General features: G+C 35.9%; 1 protein-coding gene across 1 annotated transcript in view; it reads right to left on the reverse strand.

The window, feature by feature from the left end:
- Positions 1-21,000, reverse strand: part of LOC106881996 (vesicle-trafficking protein SEC22b) — a 31,865-nt gene that overhangs the window by 9,178 nt on the left and 1,687 nt on the right. Inside the window, exon 2 of the mRNA XM_014932537.3 lies at positions 12,837-12,952. Within this exon, the coding sequence (XP_014788023.1) occupies positions 12,837-12,952 (116 nt within the window). The remainder of the gene's footprint in view (positions 1-12,836; positions 12,953-21,000) is intronic.

Raw genomic sequence — 21,000 nt, forward strand, 5'->3', positions numbered from 1 at the left:
TTTATGGGGTCAGTTTTTATTTATAGACTAGTTTAACAAATCTGTGTATATCTAAGGCCAAAAGAGCAAGGAGCAATGCCTGTTATGAAGTGGGCTGAGGGAGTCGACAGAAATCATAGTGGGTATAGTCATAAAAACTATCAAGATTTATCTGAAGCAATATCATGAGATTTGGTAAAGGAAATCTTAAATCAAGATGTTAGCTGACAATTAAAGGGGCAAGCCACTAGCAGACCATTGATAATGAAACAGGGGAAATCATATCATGTGGTACTATAGTCAAATATTTTAAACAATATTGCCATATTGTATAAAGTTAAAATTTAGGGTTATTCAGAAGATTACTAAGAAGAATATTATAACAAAAGGATAAAAAGTTTTTTGAATACTTTTGAGTATATACCAAAATTTTACCACAATAGAGGGAGGAAAAGAAATTATCTTGAAATAGTTTAATATTTATACACATTATATACTTAAATACTAACTTATCAGATGGTATCTATGAAGATTGATCAATTTGTATATACTGCTATTTAATAAAGGTGTATTGAGGTGAAAAAACATGCTAATTATATATTCTTTAAATTATAATCTAAGCAGCTTATTTTAAGCAGTGAATATACTTTAAGAAAGGAATAAATAAATTACTAAAACTATTAAAAACAATATAGCCATATTGTATAAAGTTAAAATTCAGGGTTATCAAGAAGATTTAGCATTGAGGTGAAAGAACAAATTAACTATATATTAATTTAATTATAATCTAAGCAATTTAATCTTAAGTTGTGAAGATACCCATATTGTTTTATATACAAGCTAAGTATGAATTTATAGGGGTACAAAATTTGGGTTTCTTTAAAGTTAGTTATAAAGTATTAAAAGTAATAAAATGATCAGGTAGGGTAGAACACCATAGAAAAGGATATAAAATAGCTTAATCACTAAAAACTATGATGAAGTATATATACAACTTAGTAACATCAATAGAGAAGATTAATAGAAAATGTATAATAATTCAAGTATTTAAAACTAAAAATTGTTTATTTATTTAGCTTGTATCTATACATAGTTAATTTGTTCTTTCGCCTCAATGCTAAATCTTCTTGATAACCTCTCTCTCTCTCTCTGATGATATATATATATATATAATTAACATAATATGGTAAAAATTCGATATTAATTAATATCAATTTAATACCAGGAAACTAGCACATTAAAAGAATCAGAAGGCTCTTGAAAAATTTTTTTTCGAGATCCTAAAAAGATTATAGTACCTGTGTATATAAGATTGACCAGTGACCGGTCTATTTATCTTGACAGACCGGTCACTGGTCAATCTTATATACACAGGTACTATAATCTTTTCAGGATCTCCCAAAAAATTTTTTCAAGAGCCTTCTGATTCTTTTAATGTGCTAGTTTCCTGGTATTAAATTGATATTAATTAATATCGAATTTTTACCATATTATGTTAATTAACCATAATCACATTTCTCAAAGTTGGTAAATTCAAAGCAGAAATTATTTTCTGCAGAGATATTTTCCAGATTCAGCGCGCCAAAACTAAGACTTTTGAATTTTAATCTTTATAATGGATAGAATCACGTGCACGCTTTCACTAGTTGAAGACAACTAGCACGAGATTCTGTTCGATTGTAAAAATATCGGCAATCTGTACTGAAGATAAATAGACATTTTTATTTTGAAAACGTTGATTTTGAAACTATAGTCTGCAGATAATCGAGGTATGTACAATTTTCACTGGTCTAGCCCGCCTGTTTTTGCTCTGCTGAATCCGTATTTGAGAATTTTTTAAGTGAGTTTCTTCTAGCATTTTGACAGACCGGTCACTGGTCAATCTTATATACACAGGTACTATATATATATATATATATATATATACGGATGTATGTGTGTATATATATATATATATATATATATGGATATATATATATATTATAGCCTCAGGCCGACCAAAGCCTTGCGAGTGGATTTCGTACATGGAAACTGAAAGAAGACTATTGTATATATGTGTATATTTGTGTGTGCATGTGTGTGTCTGTGTTTCTACCCCAACCATTGCTTGACAACCAATGTTGCTGTGTTTAGTTTCCCACAGTTCAGCAAAAGACACTGATAGAATAAGTACTAGGCTTAGAAAAATAAATCCTTTGGTCGAATTTTTCAGCCTAAGGTAGTGTTGCAGCATGGCTGAGGTCACCTGACTGAAACAAGTAAAACAATAAAAAAAACTTTGCAATTTTAATCCCACGCAGGGCCGGGTATCTCTGATGCTATATATATATATATATTTATGTGGAGAATGGAGCAACAAATACAAGAAGAAGCAATTCTGTTGGGCTAGTTAGCTGTTGTTTTATTGTGTGGAGGTTATGTAATGAGTCATTGTAGAGGTTGAGGTTATGTAGTGAGTCATTGTGAATGTTATGTAATAGTCATTTACGTACGTTTCAATCTAGCCAATGGTTTGGCAGATCTCATCAGAATGTTGAGGAGTATGTTAAGAGTTCGTGGTGCGAGGGATGTATGAGAAGTGATTGGTGGGTATATTAATGTATATGGTGGTGTAATAATAGCGATAGGTAGAGAAAGCCTTACGTTTTAGTTTAAGTTGTGTTGGTCTTCCTGTAAGGGGATGTAGGATGGGTGCTGTTTAAGTTCATTATTCCGGTTTTAATCAAATGCATCTCCACGTGATTTTATGATTGAGGGATCCGTCGTATATATATAGCACTGGCGGTGTTAGTACAGGGAAGCAACCTTAAATTTAGGTGAAAAGGGGGCTAACTCTGGTCTTATTCGTATCTACTTTTAATTAATAATACTTAGAGGGAAAGTTCTTTTATGCATATTTAGTTTAGCTTAGGAGGTGTAGTGTATTATATATTTAATTATACTTAGAGAATGAGTATTTAGTAGTGTGAAGACAGATTAGACTAGATTCATATCTCCTGTTTAATAGGTTGTTCTTAGCCGTTAGGATCTCAAGGCCCTCAGTTAAACAGAGCTGACAGCATCTGTTAGTTGGGTTATAGGAATTAGCTACTTTTAGTATGTGCCACTTTAGTTTATATTCTATCTTATTGTCGTTTAGTTCCCAGATATACCTACTAAGCCCTGTTGAATTTGCCTTATCTCTGTTTTTAAAACTGGATACATGCTCGTTATATCTAAGACGTATTTGGTTTTTCGTGGCCCCAATGTAAGATTTAGTGTGGCTGTTTGTTTGTACGTCACATTGGTAAACTATATTATCTGTCTTGCATCTATTGGAGAAATTACATTTATTCCTGTCTCTACAGCCACATAGGTTGTAAGGGGTGTCTATGTCTGTGTGTTGTTGTGTGGTCCTATTGTTTTTTTGGTGTGCGTCCCTCCTAGTAAGGGGTGTTGGATTAGGGTTAGAGTTAGTTCTATTATTTGGGGGGTTGTTGATTTGGTTGTTCGTGGTGTTTCTAGCTGTATAGAATGCGTCTAATTTCTTATTAATAGATGCTATTATGGTAGCTAAGTTACATGTCAGGCTGTGGCCTATTCTTATTTTGTTCTTAAATATTTCTGCGTATTTATTGTTCACATTGAGGTGTTTATCAATTATGTTCTTATATATATATAAGAGAGAGAGAGAGAGAGACAGAGAGAGACAGAGAAAGAGAGAGTTCAATGTTTACATAGTTAAGAATTCAAATCTTGCTATTATAGGTGCAATATTGTTAATGTCATGTAGCTATAGTCAACTCTTTTGAAGCAGATCCAATTGTGGACATTAGCCTATGACACACTCAGCTATAATCTGTAGTATTTGTACATATCAGATGTCACACTACAGCCTGTGCAGTACAAAGTCTAACAGTAAATCAACAGTACATGTCAAACAATTTTCATAAAATTGAAAGTTTTGGTGGAAGCCAAATCAAAGATAAATAAAGCTTCACTAGACATGGATAGCAACCAAACAGATAATTCAGATTGAGTGTGGCAATCACTGCTGAGCTATTTTTGTATGGACATGTTTATGTTTCACTGAACTAGCATTAAAAAGAATTAGTCTTAAGATGAAAGCATTGCCCTTAACTCTTGGGCAATAACTCTTTAGCATTTAAACTGGCAATATCTGGTGCAAATATTCTAACTTCTGTTCACCCTAACTAGATCTGGCTCCCCACACTTACCCTCCGATGTCATTCTAAATATCTACAATCACATCATTGAAATCTTGAAGCTACAAGATAATGAAGGATTAATTCAAAACAATGTGAATAAATAAGCATTACATATGACAAAATAATCTGAATACTAAAGGGTTAATAACACTGTACTCAGCTTTAATTCCTGAGGGTTATGTTCATTGGAAATTGAAAGCAGAGTGTAAGATTGAGTAGGTTTGATTCATGAGGTGGAAAGACTGGTATGAGTTTAAAGGACACATTAGGGATGACAACAGGAATGGTAGATACATAGTTTTGGATGAAGCTGGTAGAGTTGGCAAGTTCAGAGTAGCATACTATGTTGTTATGGGAGTGCAAATTAGCAGATGAACACAACATATCAGCATGAGAAGTCTTACTTATTAGGCAGATGGAGGTCTGGGGATGTGGTCCAGAATGTTTGAGTATAGTAGGTGCACCATAATAAATATTTGAGTAATACTCTTTGTAACTGTTTGGATCTGTAGAGATGAGATGAGCTTGAAGGAAAGGGCTGTGACATCAATGGTCAAGGGGCCTGACCAGAACAGGAAGCAAGAGAGAGGAAGTGAGGGAAGGAAGACCAGGGTCATCCTCTTTTGCCTAAGCTGCTTGCAGTGAACAGACATGAGGCGAACGAGCTGAGAGGGATTGGTATTAGCAGCTGCTACTTGCTGGGTGCAAGTTTTGGATTGAGTACAGCTGGATGGCAGACAATGAGAAGGTAGGCAAACCATTTCTTATTTCCCCGTATTACAGTTCCCTCATACAACGGGATCTAAACATTTTTCTAGCCCATTCAAGAAATATAGCCTATGGGCTATAGTTCTGCCTATAGATATGTGATTGCCTTACAACAAGTATTCTTGATATGTCTAAGTGTTTATGATTGCTTCAAAATGATATTGTAGTGGCAACTATGAACTATGTGCCTAATTATGTAGTAAAGTAGTTTGCTTAACAGTCACATTTGGGTTCAATACCATTGTGTGGCACCATGGTCCTGGGTGGCACCTTGGGTAAGTGTCTTTGGTAGATGGAAATTGATAGAAGCCCGGTCGTATATATGTGTGTGTGAGTGTTTGCATATATGTTTGTCTCCCAGCTGACTGACAACCAGTGATGGTTTGTGTCTATCCCTGTAACTTAGCAGTTTGGCAAATGAGACTGTTAGAATAAGTGCCAGGCTTTAAAAAAGAAGTACTGAGGTTGAATCATTAGACTAAAAACCCTTCAAGGCATCCAATGATTATTTGCTATTAGCAATGGAAACAGCCTTTGTAATGAATATTACATATAGTTTCCAATTAAGCCATTATGGTTTGCCTTTTGCTAAGACACAATAGTTTGTCTCAGACTATTAACAGGAAATAGATGCCAAAATCATGTCATAGTCAAATGATTAGTGATTGGAAAAGCATTCAGCTGGGGAAATTTAATGCAAGTATTTAAATTACAAACACTAAAATAATAAGAAAATTCATCAATGTTTAAGAAAAATAAAAAACTTTTGATGCACCCATCATTTCAAATTAAAACAATGTGTATTTGTGAGTACTGGTTATTCAGTATTAGATGTTTTAGTGCCATAAAAATTGCTTTTACTCAACATAACAACTATCTTCCTGGGAATCATTAATGATAAGTGTCAAATGAAAAACTGAATAAAGCTATATTTTGGATAAATTAGCATAGCAATTTTTTTCTGTTAATAAAACTTTCGCTGTTTCTTCATCATATAAAGAGAGATAACTTCATTTGAACTCTTTCTGCTTATTTTCTTCTTCACTTTTTCTCTCATTATGTGGTGTCTATTTTTGTTAATGTCTATGTAGAGATGGTTCCTTGTATGTCAATCAAATTCATTTTCAATTCCGTTTAATGTTTCTCTCTCACACTTAAGCAACCTCTCTTTCTGTACATGTGTGTTTTCCTAATCCTTCCAAGACATTGATCTCCTGGATCTCCTTTGTATTTTTCTTTCAGGTATTTACTAGCAGCTGTTCAAATTGAACACCAGCCATATCCACTTGGCCAGTGTTGAAGAGAATGCACAAATCATGTGAGCAGTCCGTTCTTCCCAACGTAAATCATTGTGGGGGGGGGGGAACTAGTTCCATCACATTTGTTGTTTCCCTATTGGCCAAACCAGTTGTCACTGTATAATATATATATTATGAAGTGGAAAACACAGACAACAGATGGCTATTGATTTTTACGTGCTTGTAAATATTACATGTACGAGAGGTGGGGGTTATATGGTTCTGGTGTCCAGTCCCTGCACGTGTAAGGGAAGTGTGTAAAGTGTGTCAGTAACTAGCTGATTATGCCTGCCATAATAATTTACATGCTTTACATTGATAATTATGAATTTGGAAATATCTGAATGCAGAATAATAAAATACCAAGTAAATTTTAAGTTATATCATATCGATTGTCTATGTACAGGCGCATGGCTCAGTGGTTAATTCCCAGACCGGGCTGTGTTGTGTTCTTGAGCAAGACACTTTATTTCATGTTGCTCCAGTTCACTCAGCTGTAGAAATGAGTTGCAACATCACTGGTGCCAAGCTGTATCAGGTTTGCCTTTGCCTTGGATAACATTGGTGGCATGGAGAGGAGAGGCTGGTATGTACGGGTGACTGCTGGACTTCCGTAACAACTTTGCCCGGACTTGTGCCTCAGAGGTAACTTTCATGGTCATTCATGACTGAAAAGGAGTCTTTACCCTTTTAGTATAGGGATGATGGATATGGTTGAATTTTATTATCAGCCACACCTGCAGCTTGTTTTGGAATTTGTAGAACCATTACTTAAGGTAGTAAAGAATTGTTTAATGGAATCCTGAGGCAACTGCATTTGGTAGAATATGTTATTGGATCATTACATAGCTGAAGAGTTTGGTGGAAAATTATCTTAAGCTTCATTGTGATAGAAATTCTGCAACCTTATGGCAAATATTGGCAACTCTCCTTGTGTCTTTCACAAAGATGTAGCAAGGGGATATAAGGCAAGACAGCTTTCCTCCTGCTCTCCTCTGGGCTCAGGTGCGAAAGGGTGCAAAATTTTCTGGCCTATTATGATTGTTAAGGTGTTACTGGGTGTCAAAAGTGTTTCTGCCTTCAGCTACTAAGAATTGTTGCTATACTACTGGTTTTCTTTGTTTTAAAGGTTTCAAGTTGTTTTCTATTTACAAAAATGAAAACTTTTGTAATTGACTATAGACAAATGGTTCAGGAAAGATTTGGGCATTATTATGCATGGAAACCCTATGCTCTTTAGGTGTCTGGATATCTCTTTCTACTTCAAGTCTCAGTCTTGAAAATAACCAAAGAAGTAAAAAAGCTCAACACTGGCATTAGTTTGGCTGTAAGAGCTTCTGGAAGCAGGCCAAGTACTTATCTGGTTGAATTAAAGTCTACATTTCTGAGCTTTGTTATATTTGATTCCCTTAATCTTTTGTATTTTACAAAATACAAGCAGAGAGAGATTGTTTAACTATATTTGGGCATATTTCTATAGGAAGTGTTTGTGTGTGTGTGTGTGAGAGAGAAAGAGGAGGGAGAGAGTAGAGTGGGGGGAGAGGGAGAGAGTAGAGTGGGGGGAGAGGGCGAGAGAGAGTGTGTGTGTGTGTGTGTGTGTGTTCAGTACAACTTTGGCACCTTATAAAACACTCAGTATTTTTATCTTATTGGCAATCTATGCCATCTTGAGGTACTTACATAGAGTGAATCATCAAAGGAGTCCCTACACAATTACTTGACTGAACAGAGGCTTCCTCACTGACTTAACTATATGTCCCTCATATCACACCCCATTGTTTTTTAGATATGTTCCAAGAAAACCCTAAAAGTAGAAGATGGTCACAACTGGAATGCCTTTGATCAGAGTTCTGCTTGATTGGGGTTGTCCTAGAGTGAAACAATAACAACCAACATATGGCTAGGGCAACTTAACTGCAGAGAGGTAACTGTCTTGGCCAAAAGCAATACAATGTCTACAATTAGTTGACCAATCAAGTCAGTCATTCATGTTTTTAATTAATAATTCCAATAATGACTTCATAACTAGACATGGAGCCCAAGACTTTTCAGAGATTGATTCTAGAATTGTGTAATCCACCATGCACTTTAAAGAGCAGAAGTGATGTAAGTGAAGCAGAACCAAAAGAGAACCAATAACCAGGCCACAGCTTTGGTTCATCAACAATCTACTGCTACACTACCATAACTGAGTTTTAATAATAATAATAATAATAATAATAATAATTTCAAACAACAACAGGGCAATTATAATGACATTTTATTACATCATAATGCACAACTGGTACCTAAATTACTAAAACAACAAAAAGTTGAACACAAAGTAGAGGGAAGGAACTAAATGTTTTAAGCAATTAGTCTATAAGTCATTATTTCTGTCAATTTACTACTCACAATATTATAAAAATAAGTATAATTATTATTAAGGTGGCAAGCAGGCAGAATCGTTAGCACACCAAGTGAAATACTCAGCAGTATTTTGTGTCGCTATTTCCGAGTTCAAATTCCACTGAGGTCAACTTTGCCTTTCATCCTTTCAGGGTCGATGAAATAAATACCAGTCAAGTCCTGGGGTTGATGTAATCGATTAGTCCCCTCCTCCCAAATTTCAGGCCTTGTGACTATAGCAGAAAAGATTAATAATCTCAAGGTGGTGAGCTGGCAGAATTTTTAGCACATAGGGTAAAATGCTTAGTGGCATTTCATCCATTTTTACATTCTGAATTCAAATTCCGCTGTAGTTGACTTAGCCTTTCCTCTTTTCAGGATCAATAAAATAAGTACCAGTTGAATACTGGGGTCAATGTAATCAATTTATCACCCCACTGAACTTGCTAACCTTGTGCCAAAATTTGAAATTATTATTATTATTATTAAAGGTAGGAAGCTGGCAGAATTATTACCATGCCAGGTAAAATGCTTAGCAGTATTTTGTCTATCTTTATGTTCTGAGTTCAAATGTTGCGAAGGTCAACTTTGCTTTTCATTCTTTCGGGGTCAATAAAATAAGCACCAGTTGAGTACTGGGATTGATGCAATTGGCTTACCCACCACCCTGAAATTACTGGCCTTGTGCCAAAATTCAAAACCATTATTATTATTATTATTATTATTATTATTATTATTAACAGACTGGCTGAATCATTAAAGCATTGGAGAAACAGCTTTGTAGTATTTGCTACCTCTCTCTATCGTCTGAGTTCAAATCTACCATAGGTCAACTTAGCTTTCATTATTCCAGGGTTAGTGAAATAAAGTACCAGTCAAGTGTTGGAGTTGATTTAATTGACCATCTCTTATCTCTAATTCTCTGGTCTTATTATCAACATCTCGCCAGGCAAAATGCTTACACTATTTCGTTCGTCTGCATGCTCTGAGTTCAAATTCCACAGAGGTCGATTTTGCTTTTCATCCTTTCAAGATCAATAAAATAAGTACCAGTCGAGAACTAGGGTCAATGTAACCAACTTAGCCCCTTCCCCAAAACTGCTGGCCTTGTGCCAAAATTTGAAACCATTATTATTATTATTATTATTATCATTGTGGTGAGCTGGCAGAATTGTTAGCACACTGGACAAAATGCTTTATGTTCTGATTTCAAATACTGCCAAAGTTGACTGCCTTTCATCTTTTCAGGGTTGATAAAAAGAGTAGTCCTTTTCACCCAAAATTTCAGGCCTTACGCCTATAAGAGAAAAGTTATTATAATTATCATTGTTGTTATCACTAACTCAATTATGCTATCTCCTCTATCATTTCAACACTGGCCACTACTACGCAGCTCATGTTATGTCACTCTTCCTCTTTATTATCTTCAGTCATACCCAATCCTTCCTTCTCTACAGCTTTGTGGAATCCTCTCTCAGCCCATGATTTTCTACGGTTGTTCAAGAACATTAACTGTCTGCCTCACCTACCTATGGCGGGACCATAGGCACCACCTCCTCCGCCAGATCAAACTATTAAAAAAGTTACAGAAAAGCAAGTGGGAATAGAAGTGAGAACACTCTTGTGCTTACACAACTGAGTACTATGGTTGTTACACATAAATTCAAAAAGATTCACTTCACTCATATACATGTTTTAACCACAAGCTCACAAATGCACTGTTTCAACAACCAGGACTTTAGATGCAATAGATGCACAGAAGTTACCAATAAGTACACAATGAAATGAAAAATCCATGGACTGCTCAGGTGTGCATTAGAGCAAGTAGGTAGTTTCTGTTACCCTGTGGTCATAGTTAGTGTTGGATGTAATCATACTTTGTAGTTACAGTACGAAACGGGTGGAAGAATTTAAAAAAACTGCCATCTCTATTAGCATTGCAGTTTCTGTCTGTGCAAAAGATGAATGCCTGGAGCATGTGCAAAAAGTATAACATATCCTAACAGCGTAATTAATTTAATTTAGTGTCCTGCTGTTTCTATCATTATTATCAATGATACACTGGAAGCTATGCCAACACTACGGAATGATAACAGAAAAAAGATGGTATAGGCGCACTCCAGAAAAGGTCTCAAAAAATGACAAAGCAACCGTACTCTGGAATATGCCAATGCATACAGATAGAGAAATCAAGGATAATAACCAGTTATAGTTGTCAGAGATCATCAAGGAAAAATTGCCTTCTAATCGATGTATCAATACCAACAGATGACAATGTATCTCTAAAAGAAACAGAGAAACTCTCAAAATACAAAGATCTGGAAATAGAGGTAACCCGAATATGGAGCCTAAAAACAGAAACAATCCCTATCATAATAGGTGCATTAGGTATGATTAAAAAACATTCAGACAAATACATAACCAAAACAGGACTTATGAATGTACATAACATACAGAGAATACATTTCTATATTTAAGAGATGAGGAATTATGCACATTATTTACATTTGATGGCTATTTGTCCTCATCTTATTTTGGCTGATATACTCTCCAGCTTTCATCAGGTGTCTTGGGGAAATTTCGAACCTGGGTTCTCATTCCTAAGGTATTTATTGATGTTATTATTATCATTATTATTATTGTTATTATTCAGGTCACTGCCTGGAATCAAACTTGGAATCTTGGGGTTAGTACCCCACACTCTTAACCACTACGCCATATGCCTGGGCATATGGTGTAGTGGTTAAGAGTGTGGGCTACTAACCCCAAGATTCTGAATTTGATTCCAGGCAGGCATATGGTGTAGTGGTTAAGAGCGTGGGGTACTAACCCCAAGATTCCGAGTTCGATTCCAGGCAGTGACCTGAATAATAACAATAACATCAAAAAATACCCTAGGAATGAGAACCCAGGTTCAAAATTTCCCCAAGACACATGATGAAGGCTGGAGAGTATATCAGCCGAAATGTGTTAACAACAAACAAGATGAGGACAAATATCCGTCAAATGTAAATAATATACAGAAAATAGCACTACCTAGGCACTGCACACATCCTACATAAACACTTTCAATACAGTGAAAATAAGAGCACCACAGCACATACCCAAGAGCAGTGATCAGTAGTGCAATGAAAGCACGTGATAAAAATAAGACTACTGAATAATAATAATAACAATAAATACCCTGATACAGTACCAGGCAGTAGTTCTCATGGCTCCTGATCTTAAATGGTTGGAAGTCTTATCATGTACATGTTTTGTCTCAGTATAAAAGATGAACTACAGTAAATATTCTGCTCAATACCACAGAGTTGTTTGACCTTAACCAGTTGAGCATGTCCTGTAGTGGCTGACATTATGTACATCTCTGATCATGACCAGGAGTAGTGAGGGAGCATCATAGGCATGTGTTGAGATGAATTCTTTGGGAAACAAAGGTGTTTCATTCATCATCCTTAAACAAACATTATTCAGGGACCTTTTGAGTGGGATGGGCTATTCAACCTGAAGAAAATTCTAACTGGGCCCCACCTGCAAGGTCATGTGCTGTTTCCCTTGATACGAGATCACCATGTCATGCTCATATGGTTGTGATGCATGTGCCTGGTGTATCCTTATTAGATGGGTGTATCCATGAGGATACACCCAGTCATGATGGGTGTACTGGGCTTCATATGTTTGTACCCCAGTGTCACTTTGATGGCATGCATTGCTCTCTCACTGAATAATAATAATGGTTTCAAATTTTGGTAAGGGTCAACAGTTTTTGAAGGAAGGAGGGAAGTCAATTACATCAACCCCCAGTACTTGACTGGTATTTATTTTATTGACCCCAAAAGCATGAAACGCAAAGTCGTCCTCAGTGGAATTTGAACTCAGAACTTAAAGATGGATGGAATGCTAAGCACTTTGCCCAGCGTGCTAATGATTCTGCTAGCGTGCCAGCCTAATAGCAACAACAATAAGTTTCAAATTTTGGCACAAGGCCAGCAATACTGGGAGGGGCTAAGTCAATCTAATCGACCCCAGTATTCAACTGGTACTTATTTTATCAACCCTAGCAGTATTTAAACTTACAATGTTAAGTCAGGAGAAAAGCTAAGCATTTTGCCTGGCATGGTAATGATTCTGTTAGCTTGCCACCTTAATAATAATAATAATAAGAAGAAGAACAACAACAACAAAATTCACTTACTGGAAGAAATATTGCCCTGTTTCTAATGTCTGTCTAGTTGTTGGTGATGAATTACCACATATTTTCTTAAACAATTGTTTGGCTTGATTTTGGTATTCCAAAAGACTTCTCCCAGACTAAAATGAGAAAAAAAAAAGGTTATACATGTAAGAGAATACACTTACATAATAGATCAATACAAATATAAGAGGTGCATGTGTGTGTTAGTGGGAAATCAGAAGCAGATTGGTAATATACTGACTATAAAAATTAAAATATAATTTACGATAAAAGCTCACAGGGGAAATAACAAAGCACTGGCACATCTGGTTGATGAGATAACTTTGAAACAGTCAACTCTTACTCTTAACTTTCAAAAATACTCTCTCTACATATATCTGTGTTGTTTTGTTCAACCTTACATTCATTTTTTTAATACCTGGAATGGATTAGATGGCTGTATTATTGAGGCATTATTTTACAGCCAGGTACCCTTCCTGACCCTAACATTTACTTGATTTTCAAGTGAGGGATCTCTTGTTCTACATATGTTTAAAAGTGCAAAGCCAGCAGATAATGTGTTGACAGAAGAAATGACAACATCACCACTTGTAGCTCAATGATTTTTCTTGGAGAAACGCAGATATCAGCAAACACACACACACACACTCACGATGGGCTTCTTTCAGTTTCTGTCAAAATAATTCACTCACAAAACTTGACCTGCCTTAGGCTATAATAGAAGACACTTTCCTAAGATGCTGTGCCATAAAACTGAACCCCATACCATGTGGCTGCAAATTTCTTAACCACACAGCCATGATTGCACACACACACACACACACAATCTGTAGTCAAATGTAAATAAAAGTAAAAAGAGAACAATTTAAACTATAGAAATGTTGATTAGTAATAATTTCAAGGACAAATGAGAGCTTTCTTAACATGTTGAAACTTGGGATTGAACTAAGAACATGTAAGGCCTTTAGTCTAATGCTCTAACTGAGCTTGTACAGGATGGCCTCACAATTTAAAGAAATATATTTACTGCCATTATAATGAAAATATTTTGCTAAATTACACCAAACAAATATGTTACATGATGGGTAGAGAGAAAGTCAGTTCAAATTAAATAGTTATTCAAAATAGACTTGTTTTGTTTTTATGCACTTTTAGGTTTATCTGAAATCTCATCATCATCAGTAAGATGCATCTCACACTCTTAGTTACGATCAATGAAGATAAGAATGAATACAGACAACTAAAGATAGAACTTGTTACATCTTAACTGGACTGCAACAGACCACCTAATTAATATATTTTAATAAATAATAGAACAGGTGTGTTGTAGCTATGGTAACTATTTCTCTTAATATAGAAATAGTTAGGCTTTGGTTAGTGCACATGACAATTCAGTTGTTCTTCAATCTGCTGCAAATAACAGCCAAACGCTTCACAAAACACACTCTTAAATAAAGGCTATGTTATATAATTTGTGTGCAGCTGTACCAGCAATACTGTGATAATTAGCAACAAGTCCCAAGACAAATTTAGTGTATGGTTCTCAACTCTCTCCTGTGTAAAGTAGATCAAGACTGGGAATTCCTGAAGGCTAATTAGAGGAAAATTTCCGAAAGTGAAAACAGAGTCAAAAATCATGATGACTAAAGGTTGAGTGAGCAAAGACATAAATTTTAGTAAGGAAACAAAATAAAACCCTGTTATCTGGAAAATGGTCAAGTTCAAGTTGCAGAAAAGGATTAGATGGAAACACTATACTGTGTAGCCAAATAAACTATGGACACATAAAAATGCATTGGGATTTCAAGGCAGCTGACATAAGTTTGTTTTTTATATATCTAATAGGTTCATAGTAGTTAGCAGTAGAGCACCAAGATAAAATGATAAACGTCGCGCTTTCAAAGCCTAGCCAGGCTCATGGGCCCGGTTTCCATGGTGTATATTCACTACCATAGAATGTTATGATATACTGTTGCAGTATATCAAAAAGAACATAACAATTTTCTATTTCTCTTGTTGGATAGACACAAAGTCTTGAAATATTTAGAATCACTGCAGTCTTTCTATTTCTATATATTGATCACTCATAGTCTTGTCAACTGCAAAGAATATTCTTTGCTAAGGTTGTATAAGACTAGAACAGTTCCATTGCTTTCAGCACTTGGTTTTAAAAACCAGATTCATTCCAATCAGCATGGACATATATTGTCCAAAATTTTTGATCAACTGATTTTATTAGGGTTACTTCCTTTACTTGTTTTAGATTTTAAATATCTCAAGAGATGGTGGGAGTTTTTGTTTACTAATTGTTGAGATAATCAGAGTTGACTGGCATTAGGAAGGGCATCCAGCCATAAAAAAAACCATGCCAAAGTAAACAGTGGAGCTTCGTGCAATCCTCTGGTTTGCCAGTTTTGTCAAAATGTCCAACTCATGCCAGCTTGGAAGGCGGACATTAACTGATGATGACTTCTAAAACTATAATTAAGGAAAAAGTTAGCAGGAGTAGCAGAAATGACAGAGTGTCAGATAATGTAGCTTACAATGTTTAGTTTAATCCATCTAGGTAGCACTGGATTGTGCCAATTTAAGAAATATCAATATTAAAAATATGGCAAATTAATATTAACAAGTACATAGCAAATATGCCCCTAACATATCTCTACTAACTTGCCCTGTCCAAAGATACTGCTTACTTGTCTACAATTGTGCACCCTTTCTACATATATCCATTAAATATATTTCTGTACAGCCATCAAGAAAAGACTATCTGCTTGGTAGGGAAATTTGCACTAAATCAACACTACATTCACTTATCCACTCTCAAATTTTTATTTGTCTCTTTAGTTACTATATAAATTGTCTGCTTCTTTGAACTTATTAACTCTGCATCAGTCTATTTAAATATAATCAAAGCATTTAGGCTTATTTCTTTTATTACACTCAATCCTCATCCTAAAACCTTCTTAAGACTGCTAACTATAAGCCCTCCTACTCTATCTTCTAGTAAAACATGTAAGTCATTGTGTTATGGGAGCAACATTGAAAATATTTGTGTCTTGATAGAGTGTCAATCAGGCAGAAAACTCCTCACTTTAAGCTATATGAATAAAAGTAATTAAATTCAGCACTGTAGGTTAATATACTTAAACAGTCATAGATTTTACAGTACTATTGCCCAAGTAACTATTTAAAGCTAGGTAGATTGGGCTATTTGTGAGTTAAGCATCTTGGCATATACACAATACAGTGATAGAATACAAACTTGGATATTTTATATCTTATTGATCTTCACATTCTATGTCACATAACCTCTAATGGGTTGCTGGGTTATCAGTAAAAGCATTCTTCCTGTAATCTATCAAAGCAAGGTCAGCATGCTATTGTCATGAGTTTTTGCACACTTCAATCAGTAACTTGCAATAATAACCAAGGACTAATGAAAAATACCACAATGACTGCCTCTCCCATAAGGAAAATTCATTTTTATGCAGATCAAGTAGACTTTTTTGATAGCAAACAGTTTTTTAAGAGATGAAGAATTATGTACATTATTTACAATTGATGGATATTTGTCCTCATCTTGTTTGTTGTTAGTTAACACAACGTTTTGGCTTATATATTCTCCAGCCTTCATCAGGTGTCTTAGGGAAATTTCAAACCTGGGTTCTCATTCCTAAGGTATTTTTTCGATGTTATTATTATTATCATTATTCAGGTCACTGCCTGGAATCGAACTCGGAATCTTGGGGTTAGTAGCCTACGCTCTTAACCACTACGCCATATGCCCATGGGCTACTTACCCCAAGATTCCGAGTTTGATTCCAGGCAGTGACCTGAATAATAATAATAATAATAATAATAATAATAATAATAATAACAACAACAACATCGAAAAAATACGTTAGGAATAAGAACCCAGGTTTGAAATTTCCCCAAGACACCTGATGAAGGCTGGAGGTTATATCAGCCGAAACGTTGTGTTAACGACAAACAAGATGAGGACAAATATCCGTCAATTGTAAATAATACACAGTTTTTTGTAGTGACATATGCAATGACCTAAACACTTGTTGGGGGTGGAGTGAAAATTGGAAGTTGTGAGATTTATGTTTTTTTCTGTTTAGCAAAGCATCAACAACATAAGGCAAATATTCCAAGTCAATATTGAAACTACATCCTTAATTGAGATTTAGACTGATCACTTTTTAAAATTTCATTAATATTCAATCATTTTAAGGAAATGTTTTAGTAAATTAAAAAAAATAATTTAATATTTCCTCACAGATTCTTTAAATGTCTAAACATCTGACAAGTTATTAAGATGATTTTTTCTCAGGCAAATAACATTAGACATAATTTTCTTTTTTAATATTCTTGTTTCAGCTGGTTTGACCATCGATTATCATCAAGCGTCTTATTCCTAGAACCTAGAAATGTACTTAACTGGATTTGAACTAGGAATATTTATTTCCAAGCTAAGAGTGGTTCTACTCTTATCCATTAAACCACTGACACATACTTAATGGATAAATGAGGGATATAAGTCTGTTGTGTGTGGTTGGTAAACTGTATGGGAGAATTCTGGTTGTTAGGGTGAGGAACCAGACAGAGAACATACGAGGAGAGGAGTAGTATGGTTTTAGGAGTGGAAGGGGGTGTACAGATCAAATATTGGTTGTAAGACAGATGTGTGAGAAGTTTTTGGCAAAAAGGAGGGAGGTATAGGGCCTTTGTGGACTTAGAGAAGGCATATATGACCGAGTGGATAGGGATGCAATGTGGCAGGTGTTGCGGTTGTATGGAGTAGATGGTAGATTGTTGAGAGTTGTTCAGAGTTTTTATAGAGAAAGTAGGGCATGTGTTAGGGTGGGTGGTGAAGTGAGTGGTTTGATGTGAAGGTGGGGTTAAGACAGGTTTGTGTGATGTCTCTGTGGTTGTTTAATTTATATATGGATGGTGTAGTGAGAGATGTAAATGCTAGAACCTTTGGTAGGGGAGCCCAAATGGTGTGAGAAAGTGGAGAGAAATGGCAGGTGAGTCAGTTGTTGCTTGCTGATGATACAGCACTGGTGGTGGATTCAGAAGAACAACTGAAGAGACTAGTGGTGGAGTTTGGAAGAGTGTGTGAGAGGAGGAAACTGAAAATGAATGTTGCTAAGAGTAAGGTGATGAGATGTTCAAGAGAGGGAAGGGCTGGTAGGATGGATGTGAGTATAAATGGTGAGATGTTACAGGAGGTAAGTGATTTTTAAGTATCTAGGATCACATATGACGGTGGTTGGGGGGGGGGGGCTGAGGGGTTGGGATACAGAGTGAGGGAGAGGAGTAAGATACTTGGAGATGTGAAAGGTATGCTCAGAGAGAAAAGGTTGAGTATGAAAGCGAAAAGAGGTATGTATGAGAATGTGATGTGATTGTGACAATGTTATATGGTGCAGAGATGTGGGGGGTGAGAGAAGTGGAAAGGAGGTGACTAGATGTGTTTGAGATGAGATGTCTGAGGGCTATGGTTGGTGTGACATGGATGGATGGATAGGATGAGGAATGAGGAGGTGCGAAGACAAGCAGGAACAAAGGAAAACCTAACAACCAAATCGGATAGACGAATGTTGAGGTAGTTTGACCACATGGAGAGGATGGATGAGGAGTGGATGGTAAGGAGGGTGATGAAGGCTGAAGTGGTAAGCAGCAGAATCAGAGGCAGACCTCGATTTGTGTGGATGGATGGAGTGAGGTAAGCTTTGGTAGTTAGAGGTGTTGGAGTGAGAGAGGCAAGAGAGTTTATACATGATAGGAAAGCTTGGAGAGTGTTTGTGGATGGCTGAGTGAATTTTCATGTTGCTCAAAGGGGTACGGAACCAGCATGATGTGATGGGGGGGGGGGGGGGGGGGGTAAACCAGCATATGCTGTCAGGCCCCACTGCTGCTATTGGGTCTTGTGTTCTATGTCTTGACCTGAGCATAGAACGGAGCTCACCCCTTTGAGCTGGGAAATGAATGGAATGCCTGGCGTGTGTCTTGCTGTGGCTACCCAATCCTAAGAAAAAAAAAAACCAAAAAACAGGGAATAGGCCTGGGCATATGATATGATGATTATTACTCTTAGTTTTCAGTAACAGGCTTTCAAGTTCAAATCCAATCCGATACCATCTGGGAATAAGAAAGCCTGATGAAGATGGTCAGCAACCAAAATGTAATGTAGAAGCAAACTTCAAAATGTTTCATTTCTAAAGTTGATTTCAACATCACTGTAAGTTCAATAAATGATCATTTTAACAGAAATTATTGGTTTCAAATTTTGGCACAAAGCCAGCAAGTTCAGTGGAAAGGCCAGGTCAATTACACTGTCAGCTGGTACATAGTTTATCAACCCCAAAAGGATGAACAGCTAAGTCAACCTTGGCAGAATTTGAACTCAGAATGTAAAGATGGATGAAATGTCGCTAAACATTTTGCCCAGCATGATAATGATTCTGTTATAAGCAGTTTCATCTGTGTTTCTTAGTGAGGTTCTTTACATATCAAATTATATAAATATATTTTAATTTGGTTTATATCATTGTCTTTTTCTTTATGTATATCTCCCTCTTTCTGTGTTGTACTAGCAAATACACTAATATTAATGATATTACTCTTTGTTACAAGCTAACATATGGAATGAATATGAGTAGTCAAGAAATAATGAATGCCACATTTAAAAGAATTTTAAACTAGTTTCTCTTCAATTCATCTATCCATAAATTTTTATTTGACAATCCTTTAGTTCACTGGAATCAGTTTTTTTGCACAATTGACAATTTTTAAAATTGGGTTGGGAGAAGAAAAAAAAAAGATACACGTAAGCAAGAATGAAAGGGTGGTGGTAGGGGTATAATTTGTGCTAAAAAAAGAAATAAACACTATTAATTCTTTGGATTACGTGACAAGATCAATGGCTAATAAGGTGGTAGTGTTCTGCTTGGTTGTCTTAACTTGGGCTATAACTAATTTTGAGTTGACCACAGTGAGGTGAAAGACAAAATCAAAACTAATAGCATTTGGGTGAGAGAGGGCGAGACAAAAATATAAAACCGTTAGAATCGGTAGAACATTGAACATGTATTGCTGCATTTAGTTACATCTCTTTAGGTTTAGTTCAAATTACGCTGGAATCGGTCATCTTTGCATTTCGTTCTTCCAAAGTCGATAAAATAATTAACTGGTCCCACACCGCCAAAATTCGAAACCGTTTAATCAGGCTACTCTACTATCCCCAATATTTCTGATCACTTAAGCCAGTCGTTTCCAACCGGGATGTCGTGACACCCGGCACTGTCAGTTAGCGGTAATGCGGGCTTGAATTAAATGACACAACTCACACTATTATTCAGTATTCATACAAGGGACGGCACATATCTTAAACTTAGGAAAATCACTGACGAAAGCAGAAAAACGCAGTTCGATAGTGCAATGATGGGTGAGGAAGGGGGGGGGGGGTAACCGGAGAAACAGGATTCTGCGACACTAATGCTTTTCTTAATGGTTTTGGCTACGTCAGCAGTGTCGAAAGTACAACAGTCAGGAATCGAAATGGAGCAACGTCACTGAATGACGAAAGTAACAATCTATTTAAAAATATGACAGATAATCGAAGCAAAAGTACTTAAAAATTAGTGTATGCGTGTATGATTTTAACATAGTGCACAGATATTCACCGAGACCATACATCTAACTCGTTAGTTAACGTGTGTGTGTGTGTTGTCAAATAAATTCGTTCTTAACAATAGATAGTATGTAACAGATATGAAACTTCGGATTTACTGAGTAAGGGTATGTTATAGGAAGTGGTTAAAGTAATTCCATCTGGGAAACGAAACCGCTAAAAGCATTACGAGAGAACTTTGAAACTTGACAAGAAGAAATTACAGAATCTTCATCATAAATGTTTTCTTGAAGGCCCAATACTTTAGATTAACAAGGGAAGGTGAGATAATGTCGCGTTGACGTCTAATGCCTTTTAGATGATCATCATGAATTCACACTGAAAATGCTAACAAGCACAACCGGAGAATCGAACTGGATAAGGTATTTAAATAACAATATTACTTTTAACTTAAGAAACAAGAAGTAACAGGTTGTCCCAATAAAAATTTTTAATCCAAAGAAACAGCGTTAAAAATGT

Source organism: Octopus bimaculoides, chromosome 1 (genome assembly GCF_046866305.1).
Source record: "Octopus bimaculoides isolate indiv1 chromosome 1, ASM4686630v1, whole genome shotgun sequence".
In the NCBI taxonomy this organism is placed as follows: domain Eukaryota; kingdom Metazoa; phylum Mollusca; class Cephalopoda; order Octopoda; family Octopodidae; genus Octopus; species Octopus bimaculoides.